Raw genomic sequence first — 21,280 nt, forward strand, 5'->3', positions numbered from 1 at the left:
CAAAGGCAGGTTCTGAGCACTTTACAAAGCCTAGCCCATACACCCTTGTGGACCAGGTAAAATACTCTTGCTGTTATGCAGATCAAGAAATTGAACTAGAGAAAATAAATTGTTTAGGTTACTTAAAAACAAAATGGGGAATAAAATGGAGAAAACAGACAGAGGTACTAGTTCCCAGTCACAAACTCTGTTTGTGCACTCGCTCTGCCACATGCTATGTTCTTTGTCCTTCTATACCTGAAATTTAATACCACTCTCAGATTCTTTTTGTATGGTTAAAAGAAAAATTCACTCTGCATCTATAATAGGCTACAACGTTCTGAGGTTTCGTAAATAACACACCATAATCTCTTTTATGTAACTCTTTCTGTATAACAAATCAGATTTGATATATCGGTGTAGGAATAAAGTAAAAATTGGCCTTCGATTACAGTAGTCGACAATATCACTTCCTTTCCCAGCAGGCAATCAGCAACCGACAACAATCAATAACCTAAATTCCAGGGCTTCCAAAAAGAGAGATTTCCAAGTGAATTACAGTTGGAATCAACTGGAAAATCTGTATGAAAATAATACCTTGAGGCGAAAATCACTAAAGCAAAGGTTTTGCAAAATAAGACAAAAATCCCTTTAATGGCCCCAAAGCAAATCTCGTCTTTCCCTTGTTATTCACCACTGATTCATCGCCCCTCTCTCTCCCCATCATACATAGAGGTCAAGCTACCAAGTTTTCCTCACTCTGCAATGTATTCAGTACGAAAACCAAGTTTGTCCACATTTATAATATGATCTTCCATTATAAAGTATTCCAGAGCTGTGCAAAAAGAAGTTTCTACATCTTCCAATTCTTGTTAATACTATTTATGAGGCATATATACCACTTACATACTATAGCTATAAAAAGAATTATAAGTATTGTATATAAACCTATACTATACATACATTCATAATTATACACATATATATATATATGAGGGGTATATACAGGGACTGCAGATAATTTGCTGAGTGGAGCTGAAGGAGGAAGGGTAATTCTTGGTGGATCTTAATTATTAAATATTACCAAAGTAATAATTGTTTTGCAGAATGAGATAACTTCTAATAGAGGAAAACCATCACTGCCATGACTGCCTCCGTGATCAGGACCTCAGGGGACTGTGTTTCACTGCAGGTATGTATATTCCATTTTGAAAAAGGAGAAACTGAAATCTGTTTACAGTCAAACAAATTCAAGATAAGATTCCGTGTCAAGGAAGGACTATAAAAAAAAAAGGAAAAATATAAAAGAAATAAATTTCTCACATCTTTGATGTAGTGACAAAAATGTAAGTATAATGCTGAAACAAAAGGAGGTCCTACACCATAATATAGTGACACAATATAGTCAGGTGTTTACCAAACCGTCAGAAAAAAAAACAACCGAACTTGGCTGGAATATTCCAGCATCCTGTTTTATGTATCCTCCTCTTGTATTTTTTTTATTACAGAAGTTATGCAAATGCATGATTTTGTATTTGACTCACCTGTTTTCTGAGTCAAAACAGGTATGCAAAACGAAACTGAATCACTGATTCTGGATCAGATGGACTGAATGTGGTCCTCAAATTACTATAATGCAATTGAAATCAACAAACTAAAACCATGATAAAATTAAGCTTGAGATAAGAATCAGGTGTCAAACTTTCTCCCACGTCTCCACATGGAACTGCATACAAAATATATAAGCAAAGAAAAATACAAAGGTAGAGTTGGGTGTGAGGGTCTGGAAGCAAGGGTTGAAAAACCAAAAAACAATTACAAGCCAGGTTCCTTACCCATATGGAATCTGGCACAACTCTGAAAATAATTGTGTGATAGTATCTTACAACAAATGAGAATATAACTCGTACATCCTTTTACTTCCATTCTCTCAGGTTTGTCAAAGAAGTTATGTATCAAAACCTGCTGTATTTTTAAGTACATAATAGTCTTTCACTTCAAACACATAACAAAACTCTTATGCACGCGATATTTTTGTTAGGTAGATAGATCATCAGCTTCTGCCGTACAGACAGCAAAAGTAAGGCAGAAAGATTCAGAAACAAAACTCACTGCAGGAAATGTCTCTTGATGTCTATAGAATACCCAAAAAGTTAGGATAAAATGAACTTCAGGATCCCTCCCAAGTAGGCGGCAGGTTATAAGTGCCACACTTTGACATGACTACATAGCCTGGCAGATTTGTAAAAAAGATGCCTTAAATGAATTTGTTGCTCCACCTCTTTCCTGTTCTAGAGCTCACCCTGCTTCTCTGCCCTAGGCAGCTGGGTGAAGAACAGACCTGGGCTAGTGCTGTAATTAGGATCTCCTGGTGCTGCCTTCTTATGCCCAAGAGGATTAACTCAGCTCATTAGTGCAGGGCCACAAAGAATCCTGTACCAGATGTAGGAGGAGAATTCTGAAGGTCCTGACTACCCACTCCAAGCTCAGGCTATGACACTGCGTTGCATGCCCAAGCAAAAAGCGTGTTTCTGACTCAGAATGCTCCATGTACTTATTACTGACTTGCTTCTCCCTGTTCCGTCGCTAAGAAACAGATTTTGCACACAAGAATACTCACCGAGCTCCAAATCATTTACAGTCAAAACAAGACCGCAGCATGTTGCTGTGTCTTGTTCTCAATCCAACCACTACCTTGCAGTTCAGCAGCTCTATGAACTCCCACACTTAACGTGCTTCCAGCCTCCCAAAAGCTGTGTTGAAATTTTTCCTGTGACCTTTTTAAATAAACATTTGCTATTCCTAAGAGATCCATGATTGAACAGTTTAATGAGAGCATTCATATTGCTGCTTAAAAATGCTTCATTACAGCTCACAAAGGGCAATGCTGTTGCAGCTTTTTTTTTTTTTAAAAGCAATATCGTTTAAAGATGCCAGAATGACAACAACCCAGGGGACCAGAGGGAACTTTTTTTCCTATAAAATGTACAGTAAGATTTATTACAGAAGGAGTTCTTACTTCCACAGTCTTCCTTAGCTGAATGCAATGCAACCATCTCTAAGAATTAGTACAGTCTCTCTTTCTAACCTGAGTTACTCACAGGAATTTTATGCAAAACTGGGTTTCAATGTGGATTACCAAATTACTGGGATCGCTCACATTCCCCTATGAACAGAGTCCTGTCAAATTCCCCTGTGGCTCAGCCATGCCTGCTCCAATGGATGCCCAAGTCAAAGACTAAAATTTTTTAGTGCATATGATTGGTAGGTCTTCAAAATGCAGCACTTAGAGTAGTTTCAATTTGCTTTTCCCAAGATGTGTTTGCAAAATTTTCCCTTGAGTTTTCTTCCACAGTTTACTAAACCCTAAGACAAACCACTAAGTCATAAAAGGTTAATAGAAAAAAGAATTAAAGCGACAGATTGAAGTATGAAAACAACATAAAGCATAAGCTATATAAAGGCAATAAATTATTTCTAAAAAACCCGCACCAGTACTTCGATTTCTGTCACCACTGTAAGGTTATTATTTCTGGAAATATAGTTACATCAGGAAAATGGCTGTGCCATAGTATAGGCAGATATCAAAAAATACTTTTGCAAATAGCTCACCTAGTGCTCTTTAATCTAAACCTTAAATAAGCTTTGTTTTTCTCATACTGCGCCCTTTTTTTAATTTAAAGTTTCAGCTTTGCCAATCCAAGTGACGTTAAAGAAGCAGATGCCTCTCATACAGATTGGGACAAATCCATTAATGTTCTATTAGGATATTGAGTTGTGTCTTCACCAGAAAAAACACATTAGTTTAAGCAGTTCTAAAAACTCGTGTTTTACCCAATTTTTAATTAAGTTTTAAAATATATTGGTCTGGTTCCTCCACTATTCCAAACTTTTCTCTTTGTCGTCTCCAATATTTAAACTATAGGTCAGAAGTCATTTGTGCTTCGGAAATGATCCTGGTCCTGCAAAGATGCACACTGTTATTTAAGTGTGTATATTGTGAGTAAACACACAGGCTGGTGAAAATTAGGTAGGTGTCTATGATTCTGATGGTGATGGCATCATAGCTAGTTAAATAACAACCAAGTAGAAGCATAGAAAATTAAGTTCGGTATAGTGATGTACTGAATGGTTGTTTGAAAGCTCGTCTATTTCCTTCTCACAAAAAAAAGTTAAGTCATGGACACTCCATATTATCTTTGCCTACCATATCTTTGTATCATGATGTCCACAGTGCCACTGCTTTCCAAACAGTTCTTTGCTATGTCTTTGTTACTGTATGATTCTGAAAGATGAATTTTGTGTTTCATACTACAATTTCATATGTAATGATATTTCTCAGTAGGGGCTCTATATTGGCTTGCAGACCATAAAATAGATTTAAGCTTTAAAAAGCACCAGGAAATCACAAGTTACCATGTCATTACAATGTTTACTATATATATAGGTCTCAAAAATATACCAATTTATCAGATAATCAGCTAGAAAACTATTTGACAGCTTTTCTTAAGAATGATCTTTTGGGCTTCAAATTTAAGATTGGTACTTTGAAATGTTCTGGTTTTGTCTTGCAACTGGAAACCTGAATTCTCTATTCTCCGATTCATGTTCTAAAAAAGTTTATTGGTATAAATGGTTGCACTGATATAAATGATGCAAGTCAGTGAGGGAAAGAATGATTTTTGTGATCCAGGTCCCCGATTTGCATAAACCAAGGTGCCAAGACAGCAGCTTTTTGATGACATTGAAAAAAAATAGTATTTCTTTTAAAATTCTTTTACTCTACAATTAGGTGTAATGATCAAATCATTTAAATGACATACTGCCATTTTACTTAAGTGCTTCATCTTTATTGCATTTGGTTCTAATCCTGCATTCTTCTTGGCCAAAATACCGCCTAGGTTAGACCACTGCTTTATGGATAACTTTTTTTTTTTTATTATTACTTTTTTAAAGATGAAGATGAACAGATCTACAGTAGCCGAGGTGGGAGGGGGAAAGGGTTCTTTATCCATGTCCTATTTTTATTTTTCTCTACGTTTTAATTAGGTCCTTTTTGCATGATTTTTGTACTGAGACATTCATCTGCTCCTGCTGCTTGTTCTTCCACCTGAAGTCATAATCTTCTGTGATAACAAACAGGCTGCTGCAGAGGAAATTGTGACATGACATACAGAAAATTATATGCGTGGGGAAAAAACAGCAGGAGTACCACTCCAAAGGAAGAAAGATCCTGCTTACATGTTTTCTCTCTTCTTATTAAGAAAACAGAAAGAGAAAATATTCAAAAAACACTCTTAGGGGCAAACCCCTAGCTAGTGTAAACCATGTTATCTACGTTGACATTAGGAAAAAAAACATTGCCACATATAAACTGGGAGCTTAACTTTTTTTTTTTTCCTGTCTGAACACTGTAAAGATAAAACTTTTAAGGCAATGCTGTCATTCAGTTTTAACATTTGACCCTAGCTTTTTATCTTGAATCTGTTTGTGTATGCTTTTAAATCACTGGATTCTGGACCCTGTCGATTCTTTGACTGCAATTCTACAGAATACAACTCTGTTACAGAACACAGAAGTATTGCATTAATTTTATTTTTTCAAGGAAAGTAAGCTTCATTATTATATTGCACTATTATTGTTTGCTGCTTTTTCCATGTCTTCTGTGCACTTGTATACAAGGGACAGGACACAGCAATACTGTATGAGATCCCTGTTTTAATAATTTGAAAGATATTTTTTGGAATTGCTCTATCTTGTACTGAAATTTCCTTTCCCTTTATTTAATTCCTTCAGGAATTATAAGACTCTGATTACCAGAAGTACAGTTTTGTTTCATTTGCTTATTGATTAAAATCAATCAATATAGCCTTAAAATTTTTGCTTTATGAAGAAAAAATAATCTTGAATTAGTCATGCTTCCTTCAGAGATAAATGAAGTGTCTTGTGATCAGTTAATCTTAAATTGCTAGCAACTATCCTTAGCCCTAACTCCAGCTGCACTGAGGGTATTGTATCATAAATTATTCTTGTAGAAACTATGCTAAAACAGTAAATATGTAAATAATAAACTAGAAATGCTAACAGAACGCTGTCTTTTAGTATAGGGCCTTCAAGGACTAAAAATATATAGCACTGATCTTTTCAGATAAAACTGTTGCCAGCATATTCGCTGGCTAATGACAACTGATGCAGCAGCATACTGGTCCTCTTATGCAGCTGGTTTATTCTAACAAATACAATTTTAAAATGTTGTATCCAAATGGATATCCAGGGGTATTTTTGGTAGACTCCTTATAATAAGTTGAATGTGTGGACCATAGGATACCAAAGCCCACAAGCCCTAATCTCTCTCATGAGCATCATGGCATTTGTATACAGTCAGGAGTTTGACAGAAAATTTGAAAGGACGGGTAAATGCGCCAGTATTGCATCTCCCTAATGTTACGCTGAGGCAGCAGTCAAATGCAAGCCAGATTCAACTCCACAACTTAATTCCAATAGAATTTGCTTCTTTTTCATATTCCTCTTATGTCATATGTCAGATACATATGAGAAAAATAATCTGTTTCTGATTTTTAGACAAGAGAACAGCGATGAGTTTACTGTTCAAGACTTTTTAATACATCACCGCCAGTCAAATTCTACTAGTGCACCTGAGATTTCAATGTAACAGCAGAAATGTTTTTTATTAGCAACAAGACATAAAATACTACTAGTCTTAGTATTGGCAGGTGATTTGTTCTGGATTTCAAGGAGATTTAAGTTTTAAATGTAGTAATTTCCACTACTGAATTCTATTTGAAAATAAAGAAGCCAAACAGTATAAAAAAGTTCTACTAGATATATAAAAGTCAGGTAAAGGCCCTCCAAGTTGAATGTAGCACTTCCCTCTGCCTTCCTTTTCATGTGCAATATGGTTACAGCAGATTCTTCAGTTGTTTTTTTAACTCTATGCAACTCCTTAGTAATTTCATTGCAGTCAAACAAATGACTCCAGGTTTATGAGAGCATAAGTCAAGCTGAAGCCAGCCTATGCTTATTATTTCATACAGCATGAAATACATCATGGAATCCAATTATACAGTAAAACATCAGGCAGTTTCTCTACACTGGTAAGTAGGCATTTATAGCATCTCATGCTATTAACAGAATAAACCTGCACGCAGCAATTAATTTAGAATTTTTACTCCCAGGCCTTGAGTGCAATGTTGTCTCTCAGCTTCAAACTCTCCAAGAACAAGGGTGTGAACTGAGCGTGGCACAGTCACAGTCTGGTGCAGAACAGGGGTGTTTTGCTGGGTGCTGCTGAAAGGAGCTTGGCAAGAGGCTTAGCCTGGTATTGTGTGAGACTGGTACTGCTAGCTGAAGGAGCTTGAAGGAGCTGTGGTTCTCCACCAAAGCAGCCAGAAGCGCAGTCTCAGAAAGTGTGTAACCCACAGGGATTTGGAATAGGTTGGGAGAAGCCTAAGAAGCAAAATATGAAACCAAACTAAAAAAAACCCTGCCATAAAGCATATTTGCAGATCCTACTAGGCCCTGGGAAGAAAAAAAGAATTATTCAGAGAAGTGAGAAAGATACAAGTGGCCCTGGGATCTAGGAAAAGCTGGGATGAGTCTTGGGTTTGGGATCAGTGCTGTCCTTGGCCCAAATCATGAAGCCTAGGGGGAGTGAGAGGACTTGTCCTTCTAAAGCAACTCGAAGCAGCAGTGTGCAGGCTGTTGCTTGTTAGTGTGCAGCGTGCATGGAGAAGCTGACCTGTAGAAGATTCTTGTACCTGAAAGGTTGTAGGATACAGCCTGAGAAAGACCAGCAAAGTGTTTAGTTTTAAGAAATCTTTTACCTCCTTGGCAGAAGGCAGATCACTTATTTGACCGGAGCACAACTAGCAATGCACTATAACTGCAGAACAGCCCACACTCAAGAGGCCAAGTGGTGCCAAGATGTGGTTGATAAACTGGACACTGTCTCAGGTAAGTGACTCTTTTTTCAGGGAAACGGGAATGCTGTTGTAGATAAGGCATTCAAGGCATCCACCCTGACTCCTCAGGCCGCTTTGCTGGCTGGATAACTAACCAGACACAGAGCAGTCTCAGGATCAAGGAGGCTCAAAGACCAACTTTGTTCATACGCACTGACACCTCTTGTGACAGGAACGCTGCTTTGTTATTGCTAATGTGAACTGTCTTGCTACTATCTGTAGTTTTATCTAACTCTTTCCTCACTGTCTTTTATCAAACCCTTACGCTGCAACTTCCTCTGGTGGGCACTGGCTCTTGATTATACTGGGTACAAACAGTATTATAAAAACCTTCTAACTAGAGTCCTGGTCCCCTGGCTGAGACATTGAAGAGCTTCACTGCATTAAGTGATACATTTGGCACTTCAGGGCATGCTCTAGTGGCAGAGATTGTAGGGGTTTGGGGTTTTTTGTACGTGTATGGTTGGACTCGATGATCTCAAAGGTCCTTTCCAACCATGAAGATTCTATGATTTTACTAATATAGTTCTTTGCCGATAATGTCCAATTTCTGTTTCTGAGAGTTGCACAGTATTCCTTAGATACGAATGCAACAAATGTAAGTGAGTTTAGGTGGTTTGCATGTTGTATGTTGATTGCACTGTACAAGATGCTGTATGAAACCAGATGCCTACGTAGCAATCATGCAAACAACTAAAAGACTTGGCCTGTGCAATATATCCATGGTGCACAGAGTGTTGCAAAAATCTGCAGAAGTGGATCTGAGAGTAAAACAAAATTATATTATACATTACTATTTAAGAAGTTACGATTATATAATTAGACTGTGTATTAAAACACAAAGTTAAACGAGAAGAACAATGGCTGCCAGCTTAACCAAAAAAATTAGTAAACATTTACTTCCCAGTTGTATATAAGCAATGCTTAGCAAGATGCTATTAGATTCTTTCATCTGTTTTCCCTGGTAATTCAGTTGATGTTTTCTACCATTGCTGATTTAGTGACAGTTGATATTTCTAGTCATGTAATGCCTACTTTTTTAAATAAAGCAGAATAAGCCAGACACTTTGGTCATGTCTAGACACTCAATTAACAAGCTTTGTCTTCTGAGGGGCTTGAAAGCAACAACATGTGACTGTGCAGTTATCTATAAATATGAAAAATTTCAAATATCTTAAAAAGCAAAGTAAAAAAAGACATGAAAAGGAAGGTTGAATTGAAAGGAGAAGAGTGAGTTACATATCTTGTCTTGTTCACTTACTGTTACTGAAATTCTAAAAGCTTTTCTTCCTGATAAGGAATTTTTTTTAGTCTTCAGAAATATTAGGGGAATCCCAAGTTTTGCCTTTCCTACTTTGTTTAACTTTGAAGTATGAAGAAATAGCTCAGTCCTTAACCAAAGTCTGAATCCTTAACTTGCTTTTAGGGTGGCAGCAAGATGTAGTGAATAAAGCAGGATTTCTCTCCAAGTCTGATCATGACCTTCTTTAAGACCCTGGAAACACCTTCCATCTCTCTTTTTTTTTTTTTTTAAAATTTTTTTAATTTTATTAAATTTCCTTGTTGCCTGTACTTTCTATTTTGGCTGTAAATTAAGCAGGTGTCTCTGAGCCTGTTGGAATATGAGCAATACACAAGCTTTACAGACTGTGAATTAAATGCTAGATGGGGAGAAAGTAAGAAATCAAAAAAAAGTCTGCTTTCATTCTTAGATTTAATTCTCTTTGTACCTGTACTGAATTCTGATCTACTTATTCTGCTTATTCAAATAAACTTCCTGGAAAAACATAAAGAGGAAAAATATTTGCACTGCAGAAAATAAGCAGGGACCTATCATACCTATACTCTTTAAAACAAACAGAAAATCAGGCTTCATACCTTCATCTTAAAGAAGTGAAAAGTTGCATATCTTTGGCAATTTGGTTTTGGTTCATTTTTTCCCCATGTGGGCTTCTGTTAAGTTTTAGCTTAAGTCATGAGAATTTTGCCACTTGTTTCAGTAGAGTTAAAATTTAGAATGTAGATTTTAAAAAGAGTAATACCCTGAGAATGAGATTTCATGGTTTTCATATCACCTCTTGAATGTTTTTTTTCTGATGCTCTAGGAAGACTTCCTCAGCATTCTGATTCCATTTAGGCCAGCCATAAAATAAGTAAATTAGAATAATATTAACAGCTTCCTAAGAACATTCATGATTAATTGCTGATAAGTACTAAATATTACTGTGAAAGTATGTGTTGGCATGCATACGGTATGCTTAGTTTCTAGCTGATGCAATACTTCTGCTGCAGAGGCTTGGAAAAAGTACTGCATTATCAAGGACTAGTTCTAACTTTAAAAGGCTATAGTTTTCTAAGACTCTGACATGCCTTGGAGAGGACAGATGTAAAGGTAAAACGCTATTACTGTACAATTAAAATCTATAATTTTAATTCTCTGTAAGCTGTTCTAAACAACCAGTTTTCAAGCAACAAGTTAAAGCCTCTGGTCTCAATTTCATGATATTAGTTGTGAAACAGTTTAGTAGGTGGCATTTGCATTTGGTAGGATCTAGCACAATGAAAAGTGGAAGACTGTGGTAAGATGCTGCCTGGCTGCATGAATCAGGGTGATCTTCATAAAAATGTTTAGCCAGTAGTGTGCCATTATCAACACCAGTTGTGTTCTAGGATTCTGCTGGTTTTCCATACGGTACTGAAAAAGGTTATGTCATTTTTTGAAGAAAACTGCACTTGACTTCTTTCCAGTATGTTTAATTCTTAAGCGTCTGTTTTTCTGCATTAGATCCTGAAATTAGCCTCATCTCCTGAGAGATGTATGAAACTGTGCAATTGAGTAGTTTCTTGGTTTTGTACTTAGCCTTTTTAGCAGGTCCCTGCAAGAGATCTGTACATCCTTATAGGATGGGCAGCTGAGTATACAGAATTTATAGCACATGTACAATCTTTTTAACAAGAAGTGGTATAATGTTCGTGGTCTGGTGTTAAGGCTGGGATCAACAGAGACCTGGGTCTATGTGAAAGGCCACATTGCTGAAATTCAGCAAGGAGTCTTGCCATCAATACTAGGTAGATAACAAAGAAATGTAAAGCTTGGGAATGAGAAAAGAATCCAGTAAATTTCCTGTAGAGAAAGGTAGATAAGCAGCTGTCAGGGGAGAGCCTTTATAGAATGAGTTGGCGTTTTTACTTTCTTTCCAATTCTATAGCTGTTTATATCATGAAGTATGGTTGGTGAGAACATGTACCCAGGCTGGTGGTTTCATGAAGAAACAAGGTTGTGGATGGGTGCAAAAAGCAATAGCTATGAGATTCCTTAGGAGGTCTCTAAGCTCTACCATTAATATGAATATTATGGAAGGGCAGAATGGGAAATTTTCCATTTTCCTTACAAGACATATGGAGAGCTTCTTTCCCTTGGACAGCTTTCAGAATATGTGGATGCTCTAAACAGCAAGAAGGAATTGTTTTCTAATGGATAAGAGTCTAATCTAATCTCAACTGAAGTCAATCAGAATTACTTCCTCTGGTCTATACAGCTACTGAATCAGGCTTTAAATATCCTAGTCCTTCACTTCCTCTTATAATTATCACTTTTATAGTATAATTATGGTAGCTTCTGTGTTGTGCTCAATGTTATATAAAACCACAGGAAAATAGTTGGTCAATCAATTCAAAACTGAAGTGTGCAACAAACTACCTGTGGTAAAATCACCAAGATTAAGATAACATGTGCATCACAAACTTAATGATAAAAAATACTGTGAGGCTATTATCTGCTAAGAAACTACTACTATTTTAATACAGTATCATCTTCCATTAAAATTCTTGACTAAAATATATCTGATTGACCTGATCTTTCTTCTATACAAACTGCATTGGTGTGTGGGGTGTCAGAGCAGGACAGAGACCTGGCTACAGACAGGTTTTGTCTTCTTTCTCCTGCATTCTCATGTGGGTCTTGTAAGAAGGCAGATCTAACTTGAAAACCGTAGTCTTAGTCTCCCTGTCCCCCAGGCACCCAAACCGCCATATGATTCAAGTCACCAGAGTATTCACATTCTATTAGGAGAGCGAGCTGAGGCATGCTCTAGCCATCACGTTGTTCATGAAATGATCACAAGCTGCAATTTGGATAATGTTGTTCTTTAACTTAATATCCCAACTGCCAGAGCTGATGGTAGCAAATAATTTTTAGGCTTTATAGACAGCAGAATTAACAATTTTGCTCTGACTTAACACATTGTTTTTTGTAGCAAGAACCATGTTATGTTAAACATAACCTTTCCTGGACAATGGAGACGAGATCTTCGTGTTGCAGGTGAAACCAAGGTGCAGGGGGAACTTAGAAGCACTTTGGAGGTATGCCCTATTACCCTGTAACATCTGTACATCTGTTAACAGTCCTAAATGAACACACTTACTAAACAAAGAGCACTGGGGAGAATAGCAGGGAGGACTGGAAAAAAAGACAGTAGAAAAGTAGCTATAGTTTGATTCATAGATAAAGAGTGGTGAAGCAGCTAGAAGGATAGGTCTTAACGCTCTGACTGGACAATGCCTAAGAATTTAACTTTGATTACAAGTGAAAAAACATAACTAGTGGTTAAAAGGAATGAGTGGGCTATGAGCTTTGCATCTAGTAATACAGTTCAGACAAAATTCTGTCCCTGAGTGAGGCTGAGGAATCCGTTGTCTGGGGATACGGAAGTACAAGCAGCTGTGCTTGGTACAAGCTGTGGATATAGTGGGGAAGAAAGCAGGAGGGAGAGGAGGAGAGATCACGTCTCCATTTCTTTGCTTTGCACTTTCTGCTTTGATGAAAATTTGGGAGCAGAGGTGTACGTGCCATTTACTAGATAAAGCATGTAGAACAATTACAGGCTGCACAGGAACATGCAGTAGTGTATCTGTTCTTAAATTGTAGGACAGCACTGAACAGTCCGCATATTGCGATTAGTTACATTCGTTGCTTCTGACTTAAAATCTTTTTGGGTGCCTCAATTGTTTCTTTCATCTCTGCATACAAGAAGGTGGCTGGGAGACCAGAAGCCTCATCAGTACTAACAAAGCTTCCTTCTATTCTGCTTTGCAAATACATTTGCCTGTATTCTTGATGTCCAGAGACTCACATAAAGCAGATCTCTTCACAACATAAATATTTTAAAAAGGATGCTCTCAAAACTGCTTCGGATAAATTTGACCTATTTTTTCCTCTTTAACTGTTTATGAAATGCATTTAATTCTCTGCATTTTCTTCCATGCCCAAACAGGTGATTCAGTATTATTTTAGGGGGCTAACACTGATGAGCGCCCTATGTGCTGTGCTAACGCTGTGCATGTGCACCTCAAGCTTAAGAGAGAAGAAAATCTGTCAGTAAGTTTACAGGTTTTCATTCCATGTTTTCTGTGAGGAGACAAATGTGTTCAGTAAGGTCTCTGGTCAGCAAGTGTATAATTCCCCTTGTACCTTGTGGAAGCTACTAAACCTCTTCCAGCATTGGGACTTAGCAATGAACTACCTTTCCACAGCAGCCATGTTCCAGGAGTAGCCCCTCCTGAACTTACATGGAAATGGTCTTGCATCAACTCTAGGATCTGTAAACTCTGAGAAACGACTGCCATTTTCATTTAATCAAGAAAAAAATTCAGACAATCCTTCTCTGCAAGGCCACTTTTAAGGGGCCTTCCCTGTAGGAAAAGCCATTTGTCCCACAACTTTCATCCTGTGCCATGCAGATTTCTCTCAAAAATAGACACCTGATTAACTCCTTTTTGCACAAACTGTCAATAAACAAAGCGATGCATGCTTGCTGGGATGAAATACAGGATAATTGGGGCTTTCAAATAAATAGAAATGTTGCTATGAGCCATTCAATATGAGCTTTAATTTCAGCCTAACATTGATTTAGGATTTAAAGACCTTCCTCATCACTGCATGTTATAACTACATGGGCAGTAGAAGCAAAGAAACACTCATGTTTATGGTAAAATATAGTTACTGGTGTATTTCAAGTTCCTATACGAGTCCCAGTTATCGGAAGGGTAACAGGTCCTTTGGTCTCAATTGAAAAGAAAAAGACTATCAACACATAACAACATTTTTTATTGTAACTATTGGCCTCCATACCTTGTCTTTGTTATACTTCAAAACTCTTTGTTAGGGAAAAATAATACTAATAAATTAAAATATATTAAATTTTATAGTAATAAGTATATTGAAAGTATTTGTCCTAAGTACGAATTTAGGATAGGGTACATAACTACATAACCATTACATAATAAGATAACATATAAAATAAAGTCAGATAGGATAGATATGATAAATAAGCATTGTAAATAGCCTCTTCTACTCAAATCCAAGATGCTAATTTTCATTTTTGTGACATTTTATTACACTTTATTCATTACTCTTATTCAACTACACAGGGAAGGTAGTGACTGTCCTCCCACACAAGCAGAGCAACACACGGCCTACAGAACACATCACCGCATACTGTAGGTTTTATCAGTGCCAGCTTTGCTCCACAGAAGGGCAACACAAGGCGTGTAATACAGCTTTTCTGTACTGGATAAATCCTGCACTGTAAAAGCCAGCAGTAGTCCACAATACCTGATATTACAAAACCATTTTTGTGTGCCCTTATTGTATTTCATGAAAAAATGTGGGTTGAACAACAATGACATGAATAGTTATGTAGATTTTACTTATATGAAATAAACCAGTGCCACCTGGGATTAAGCTTTTTATCGCATATGACCCTGAAATAAAATATAGTAAATAAATGATATTATAGAAAGCTCAACAGCTTCTACTTGAAGTTTCCATGGGGAAGCAGGTGTTCAGTTGATTGGTCACCTTAAAGAAAATCCTAAATGAAAGAATTATACATTAACATCCTCAAGCAGTAGTTGTCTGTAAATGGAAATGCCAGCATGGAAAATCTGATTAACTTCCCTGAGGTCAGAGGCAAGGTAATTTAAAACAATATAAAATGTAAATTTGCAAACTAGGATGAAAAAAAGTAGCGAGGAGAAAGGCTACTAATAATTCTTTTTTTTCAACAGTCAGTATTCAGAACAGCAAAACTTTCAGTAAATACAACGCATAGTACTAAGAAAATTTCTTGCCATATGAAATAAGGCACTAAATCTCAAAATAACAAAATGCTTTTACAATTTCATCTCGCTTCCCATCTGCAGACTTCCATAGGCTTCTAATTCCTTTATGTCCATAGGAAGACGTTTCTAGTGTGTCTGCTTCTGTACCATATTTGTCATGCACTGGCTTTTATCAAAATATTTAAAGTAAGGGATAATGAGGCTGCATTTTCAAAACTCTGCAACCACCTGTTTGGTTTTGCAAATGACATACCCATGCATATAAATCAGCACATGGAGTCACAATTGCATTTCAAAACTCAGTTGCTTGCAGTGCAAAATTTATTGTGTCCAAAAAACTTCACCAACATCCTCCCTCATCCCCACCATAACCCCTGACTACCAAAAATACCAACATGTAATCTTGAAGCAATTGATTGGCTAGATATGAATTCTGAGAATCAGCAACATAGCTCAGGCATTATTTCAGCCACATATGTATCTGTGCATAGCTTTGAGACTGGTAGAAAATGAATATTCCCTTCTGACTTTGTCTGTTGCCTTCTGAGACGTTCTGTTTGAGGAAAAACGAACTATTCAGGCCTCTGTGTATGTAGCACCTGCTCTTTGAAAACCTAGCTCATTATGTTTTTTTTAAAAAAAACAAATCCAGGATCACAAATCTTTTCTATTCTTATATCCAGTTGTATCACAATATCAAAATAGGGTTTTTTTCCTTTTTCTGTCACAAAAGCATAACGCGTGTGTGACATTCAATTGCCCTGTACAATCAGAAGAGTTGCATGGTAAAAAAAAAAAATCAAGAAAAGAGGAAAATGACCCTCCATTACACGATGTACAGAACACCAAAACATTCCCCTCCCTCCTACAAGAGCATCTACAAAATATGGCATATTTCAACACTCACGGCTATCGTAGCATATATTGCCCAGGGCACGTCCTGTTTGAAGCAAAACTTCCTGGTCTTTGCAGTTTAACAGCTGCACCAAAGGAGGGATCAACCCAGCATCCACACATGGGTTCCGCATAAATTCTGCAAATAATGCAAAGCCCGTTAAAGCAAGCTGGCTGTTTTCAGTTTCATCCATTCCAGTTACCTTGGCATTGCAACTGGACCTTTTTTGAGAATAAACATATGCATAGACAAACAATGTAAGTTCTCATGCAAGTTTCTAGAGAATAAGCCCAAGACAGGATTTGGGCTTACATTCTTTCCATTATTCATTAATTTAGAGGGAATTAAGAGTATTTAATTGACTTCCATGGAAACTAATTTAACATGGCTGAGGCTGAGCATGTTTTTAGCATCATAAAGAAGTGCTGAAAAAGAACAGTGAATTCACAACCTTTTTCTCCACCCCAACAAATTCAACATAAATTAAAATTACTAAATAACACAAAAGATGACTTAAAACTAGTATTCATACTCCAAAATGAGCAGCATTTTTTACCCTCTATTCCCTTAATTAGAACTCCTGAAAAGCTTTTGCTTTAAAAAAAATTTAAAAAGGAATTAAAGTTAAGTAACAGGCTCATTATTTGGAAGGTAATGAAAGGAAAAGAACAGGAAAGAATGAGAAATAAGAGAGAGATTATGTGAGCCCAAAGGCCTGCACCTTTCCACAGTCTAACTGATGCCCACCATGGGAGGAAAGCTAGAGGACCCATCCACTGGGAAGCTCTCTACCTTTCTGTCCTTCCTTCCTGCTATGTCCTCCAGTCACAGGGAACCAAATTATTATTTCACATCTGTGCAAGTCATAGATAGAGAATTATCCTGGTGCCAGAGACATAAAGGACTGGTCTGCAGAAGGAGCTATAGTTAGGCAGGCACTGTGCTGCGTATTTTACAAGGGAAGTTTACAGAAGCAACCACCTGATACACCAATAGTGTTACTTAATAATTTACTACAGAGCACCCTTCAGAGATGTAGCATTGTAATAGGCAAAAGGACAATGTGTTTTTGACTTGTTGTGAATTGCAAATTGTATCTTTTCCTGATCCTAGACTATGTTGGATCTTCCAAAATCAGTTCACCTTTGTGTTAGTCATTTATGAGACAGAATGAACCATGGTGTACAATCGCCATAAAAAGAACGATAAAGTTTTTCTGACTCTGGATCAACAGAACTCCCTTTGTTGCACCTATTACAATGTTCTTTGATGTTTCTGTAGCTACAAAATCTTGTATCTTTTGTAGTTAACCTTGCAGTGTTATCTTAGCTAAAGAAATAATTGTCATAGAGGTAAGCAATCCTCACATAATGATAAACTTTGATATATCAACAAGTAGATGAAGTAGAATCAGCAATATCTATACACTTGCACAGGTCCAACAGAAGATAGTAGTCACCACAATTGGCCCACCTGCCTAAGATACTGTAACTTTTTAAAACTGTAGACAGATGCTATACTGTGATAAATGGTGACGATATCCATTGTAATGAACAGAATAAATATCAGATACATCTGTTCTTTAAAATTGGTCTTGCCACATCCTTGTAACGTTTTACCTATTTCTTTATCACCCATTTTTATCTTCATCTTAATGTTTATTTACTTAATGTATTATGTTCCTACCTCTGTCTTATCTGTCCCTTCAGCCTCTTCCTCTCTTAATTGCGTATAAAAACTCTCATCTATTCCTCAGCTTCTCCCTGCATCACTTTTTTAATACCCACTAATTTACCGGTCTCTGCACCACCAAAGCCAGATTTTTGGGTTTTTTTCTCCTAGCCTATGACAGGAAACAGAACTTGTTCTCTCCTGAACGACTGAGAGGTCTCAGTCTGCTCTGTTGTATGTTTAGGTTCTTGCTTATGTGGTGAAAAGAAGAAAAAAACCCTTCCTCCACCCTCCCCCCATTTGGCGGGAGCAGAAGCTTTCAGTTTTCCATTCAGCAACAAAATAATTAGGCAATATGCCGAGCAAAGTTGTATTTATCGAGGTCATGTAAGGGTAAGAAGTAAAGAAATGGTGCTATATATAGCAAAACAGATCTGTGAGACATCAACAAAAATGTAGTAACAACAACTATATTTGCAGGTGATACTACATAGAAGTAATAGAAGACAGGTAAGGTAATCAAGAAGAGAGTAATTTAGAAGGTTTCCACTAAACTGGTGGGGAAAAGAAGCAGATCCTTTGAAGGAAACAGTGAAGAAGCACTGAAGAAGTTAGGAGAATCACTGAGGACAGAGAAACATAAACCAAAGGAGGGCAAGATTTCAAAAGAGAAATGTAGCTGTGTTGTAGTATTACAGATTGTGAAGATGTTGTTCTCAATCCTATACTTGTCAAGGGAAGAGGAGACTAAAGACCTTGGAAGTGGGTTTAAAAGGTATAAAGTGGGAAGATAAGTCTCCACATAGCGAGTGCATCTGAGCCTTCAGTATGCCCACAGTCGAAAAGCAAATGTCCGTAGCTGGAGAGACAAAAGCAACTAAAGGGATTTTTATGTGTTTGGATATTTAAAATGGGAGAGACTAATACAGACGCATGTTGGGAGGAGGAAGAGTCATGTGACCTGGAGAGATGAAACACAGCAAGAACACAGAGGTGAAAAGGAGCAGATGAAACATGACAAAAACAGTGAGGCAAGTAGAGGGATTTGATGTGACCAGATGTGTGTGTGTATGTGTAGGACTAGATGAGGAGAATGGGAAAGGAAAACAAGAACGGGGGAAGAAAAAAGATGCTCTTTCATCAGTAATGTGCAGTGTCAGTCAGAGGCACTACTCCCAGATCTGCAAATGCTGCATGGCATGACCATAGGGAAATCAGTTCAATTGCCTCGGTTTAATGCCTACTATCTGTAGGATGTTGATAACACAAATTTCTCAAAGTGCCCTGAAGCTTGAAAAAAAGGTGCAATATAAGCATGAAACACTTGTATTCTCATGTAAGAGGACAACGAGAACTCAAATGAGGTGTTCCCTGCTATCCTGCTTGAGCAGCTATTTCAACAGAGTTAGGATCCAAAGAGAAACACTCAGCTCATCTCAGTCTTGAAAGCACTGGGCACCTTAAATAATTTATGAATACCTTCACTTTAACCTTGGCTGCCAGAGGTCCCAGTTGCACCTGCTAATAACTCTAAGCAAAAGACAAAAGCTATTTTGTATGATGAACCAGGTAAAATGCCATCTCTTCTGAAGAGTATACTCATAACAGCAATTTAAAAGCTGGCAGGGAAAAAGATACATTAGAAATTGTTCAGAGTTTTCATGCATTAATTCAGATTTGAAAGATACTGGCTAAAATGCTCTGTAAGAGAATCTTGCAGGAAACAATGCACAGTAATCAGTTAAGCTATTGTGAACATTGTTTTTATTCTTAACTTTCCCCCTTCTGAGGCAGAAACTAAAAAGACTAACTGTGAGGACAGACAGTTGATTGCAATATTCTAAATATACTTACTATGAATTTACTAAGTACAGAAAAAGCATGTGATATGGTTGCATGATTCTCTATCATTCTGAAACATTTCTAAGTTTAAATTTCTGTGTTTACATTTTTTACTGGCTATTTATCTAAATAATTTTAAAACTTAAAAAATAACTATGTATATCTTCTTTTCTTGTTAATGTTGTTTCTGAATATCCATATATAGCATTGTCTTAAAATCAGTGAATTGGGTGGAGGAAGTCACACAAGGGCTATCAGTAAGAAGCTGTAGTACTGTCATTCCAAAAAAAGGGTGGAAAGGGAATGTGGAAATAGTCAGCAAAAATGAAGATCCTTCTCTGAAGAGGCATCAGCATGAGAGTTTACAGAGGGAGAGAGATGTGGCTGCTAGGCCTGCATGCAGACAGCGGTTAAGAGGTATCCTACTTTTCTCTGCCTGGCCTCTGGGGAAGGAAAGTGCAAAATGTAATAATCTGTGCCTCTTTGGCTGGGACAGCAGTAGTCAAGGAGTGAGAAGTCAGCCACAAACCTCCTCTGTCCTGGTCATGGGGTCTGCCATTAGCACCTACCTGCAGGCATGAGGACAGTTTTTTGAGCTCAAGGTATGCCGGGTATTGGGTGAGCTTTTAGATAATTCTTTCTAACAAAAAAGAATTCAAATAGTTTTAGATTATCTCCTATATTATAGGACCGTATGTATATAATACATACCAAAATGGACCCCTGATTCTCGTTTGGGATCTTGGGCTCTTACTCTAACACATATAACGCTCTTTAGGTAGGAGTAAGTGGTTCTCTCGTGGTATCAAAGGCCTCATAGTGGTAATAATGTTATCGCAAATCTCATACCAAAGAAACAATCTACTATCCCTTAACCAGCTGTGTACATACTGCTGTGGTAACTACATGCACTGTGTGTAACTGGATGCACAAACGATGCACATCTTTTTTTTCCTGTATGTATTTCATGAAGCCAGTGGCGTGTTACTTCTGCCCAATAAATTATACTGTTGCTTGCCTTAAAAACTAAATAGCATGAAAGTAAGGACTAAAAATATTCCAGCAGCCAAATGCTGTTTCGATTGTATTAAAAAGTAGAGAAACAAAATTTGAGAAAATAAAAACAAAAAGAGTGAAAGGGAGGGATATGAAAGGTGTCTAATCTACAAAATGAAAACATAAATGAAGTAAAACATACTGACAAGTGAGGTGAAAAACTGAAGATGTTCCAGCAGAAAAGTTCTTGTAGAAAACCTCACCATTTCTGGCTACTTCTGCTATGATGTTAGCTACTTTGGCTGTGCAGGAAGATTGTGGCGTCAACAGACTCGCGAACACCTGAAGAACTCCACTTTTCTGGATTTTTTCACTTGTCTCCATATCTGAAAAACAGATCACACAAAAATGACTTGTATATCAGCTTGCTTTGGGAAGAAAAGAAACAAAAGCAGAAAGTCTTCTTAAAGGTAACTATTAAAGTACTTACTTTCCCATATAACAAGCCAACTGCTATTTCAATGATTGCATTTATTTTATATGATATGCTCATAGAACTTAATACTTTGCCATTCCTTATCAAGCGATCTTTATAAGGTGACTCTCTGTTATACAAGTAAATACAGATACATACGCATGCATACATAGGGAAACTACTGGAGAGACTGATAGAAAGACTAAAGGTAATGGAGTGATATGCAGCATCCTAAAATACTATGTAAAAGTAAAGGAATGGTACTCCGAAGTGATGAATTATTGGAAACATTCAAGGAATGATGGGGGGAAGTCCTTA

At 37.2% G+C, this 21,280-nt stretch overlaps 1 protein-coding gene across 6 annotated transcripts in view; it reads right to left on the reverse strand.

Moving 5' to 3' along the window:
• The window catches only part of RAP1GDS1 (Rap1 GTPase-GDP dissociation stimulator 1), a 102,607-nt gene that overhangs the window by 26,895 nt on the left and 54,432 nt on the right, over positions 1-21,280 (reverse strand). For 4 of the 6 annotated variants that reach the window (XM_074589514.1, XM_074589511.1, XM_074589510.1 and 1 more), the window contains exons 3-4: positions 20,751-20,873; positions 15,991-16,116 (exon numbers count right to left, since the gene is read on the reverse strand). In XM_074589514.1, coding sequence (XP_074445615.1) covers positions 15,991-16,116; positions 20,751-20,873 — 249 coding nt within the window. Of the gene's footprint in view, positions 1-15,990; positions 16,117-20,689; positions 20,874-21,280 lie in introns of all 6 variants that reach the window. The other 2 variants (XM_074589516.1, XM_074589515.1) reach the window with 1 other exon arrangement.

The sequence above is a fragment of the Larus michahellis genome, chromosome 5 (assembly GCF_964199755.1).
Source record: "Larus michahellis chromosome 5, bLarMic1.1, whole genome shotgun sequence".
Lineage (NCBI taxonomy): Eukaryota > Metazoa > Chordata > Aves > Charadriiformes > Laridae > Larus > Larus michahellis.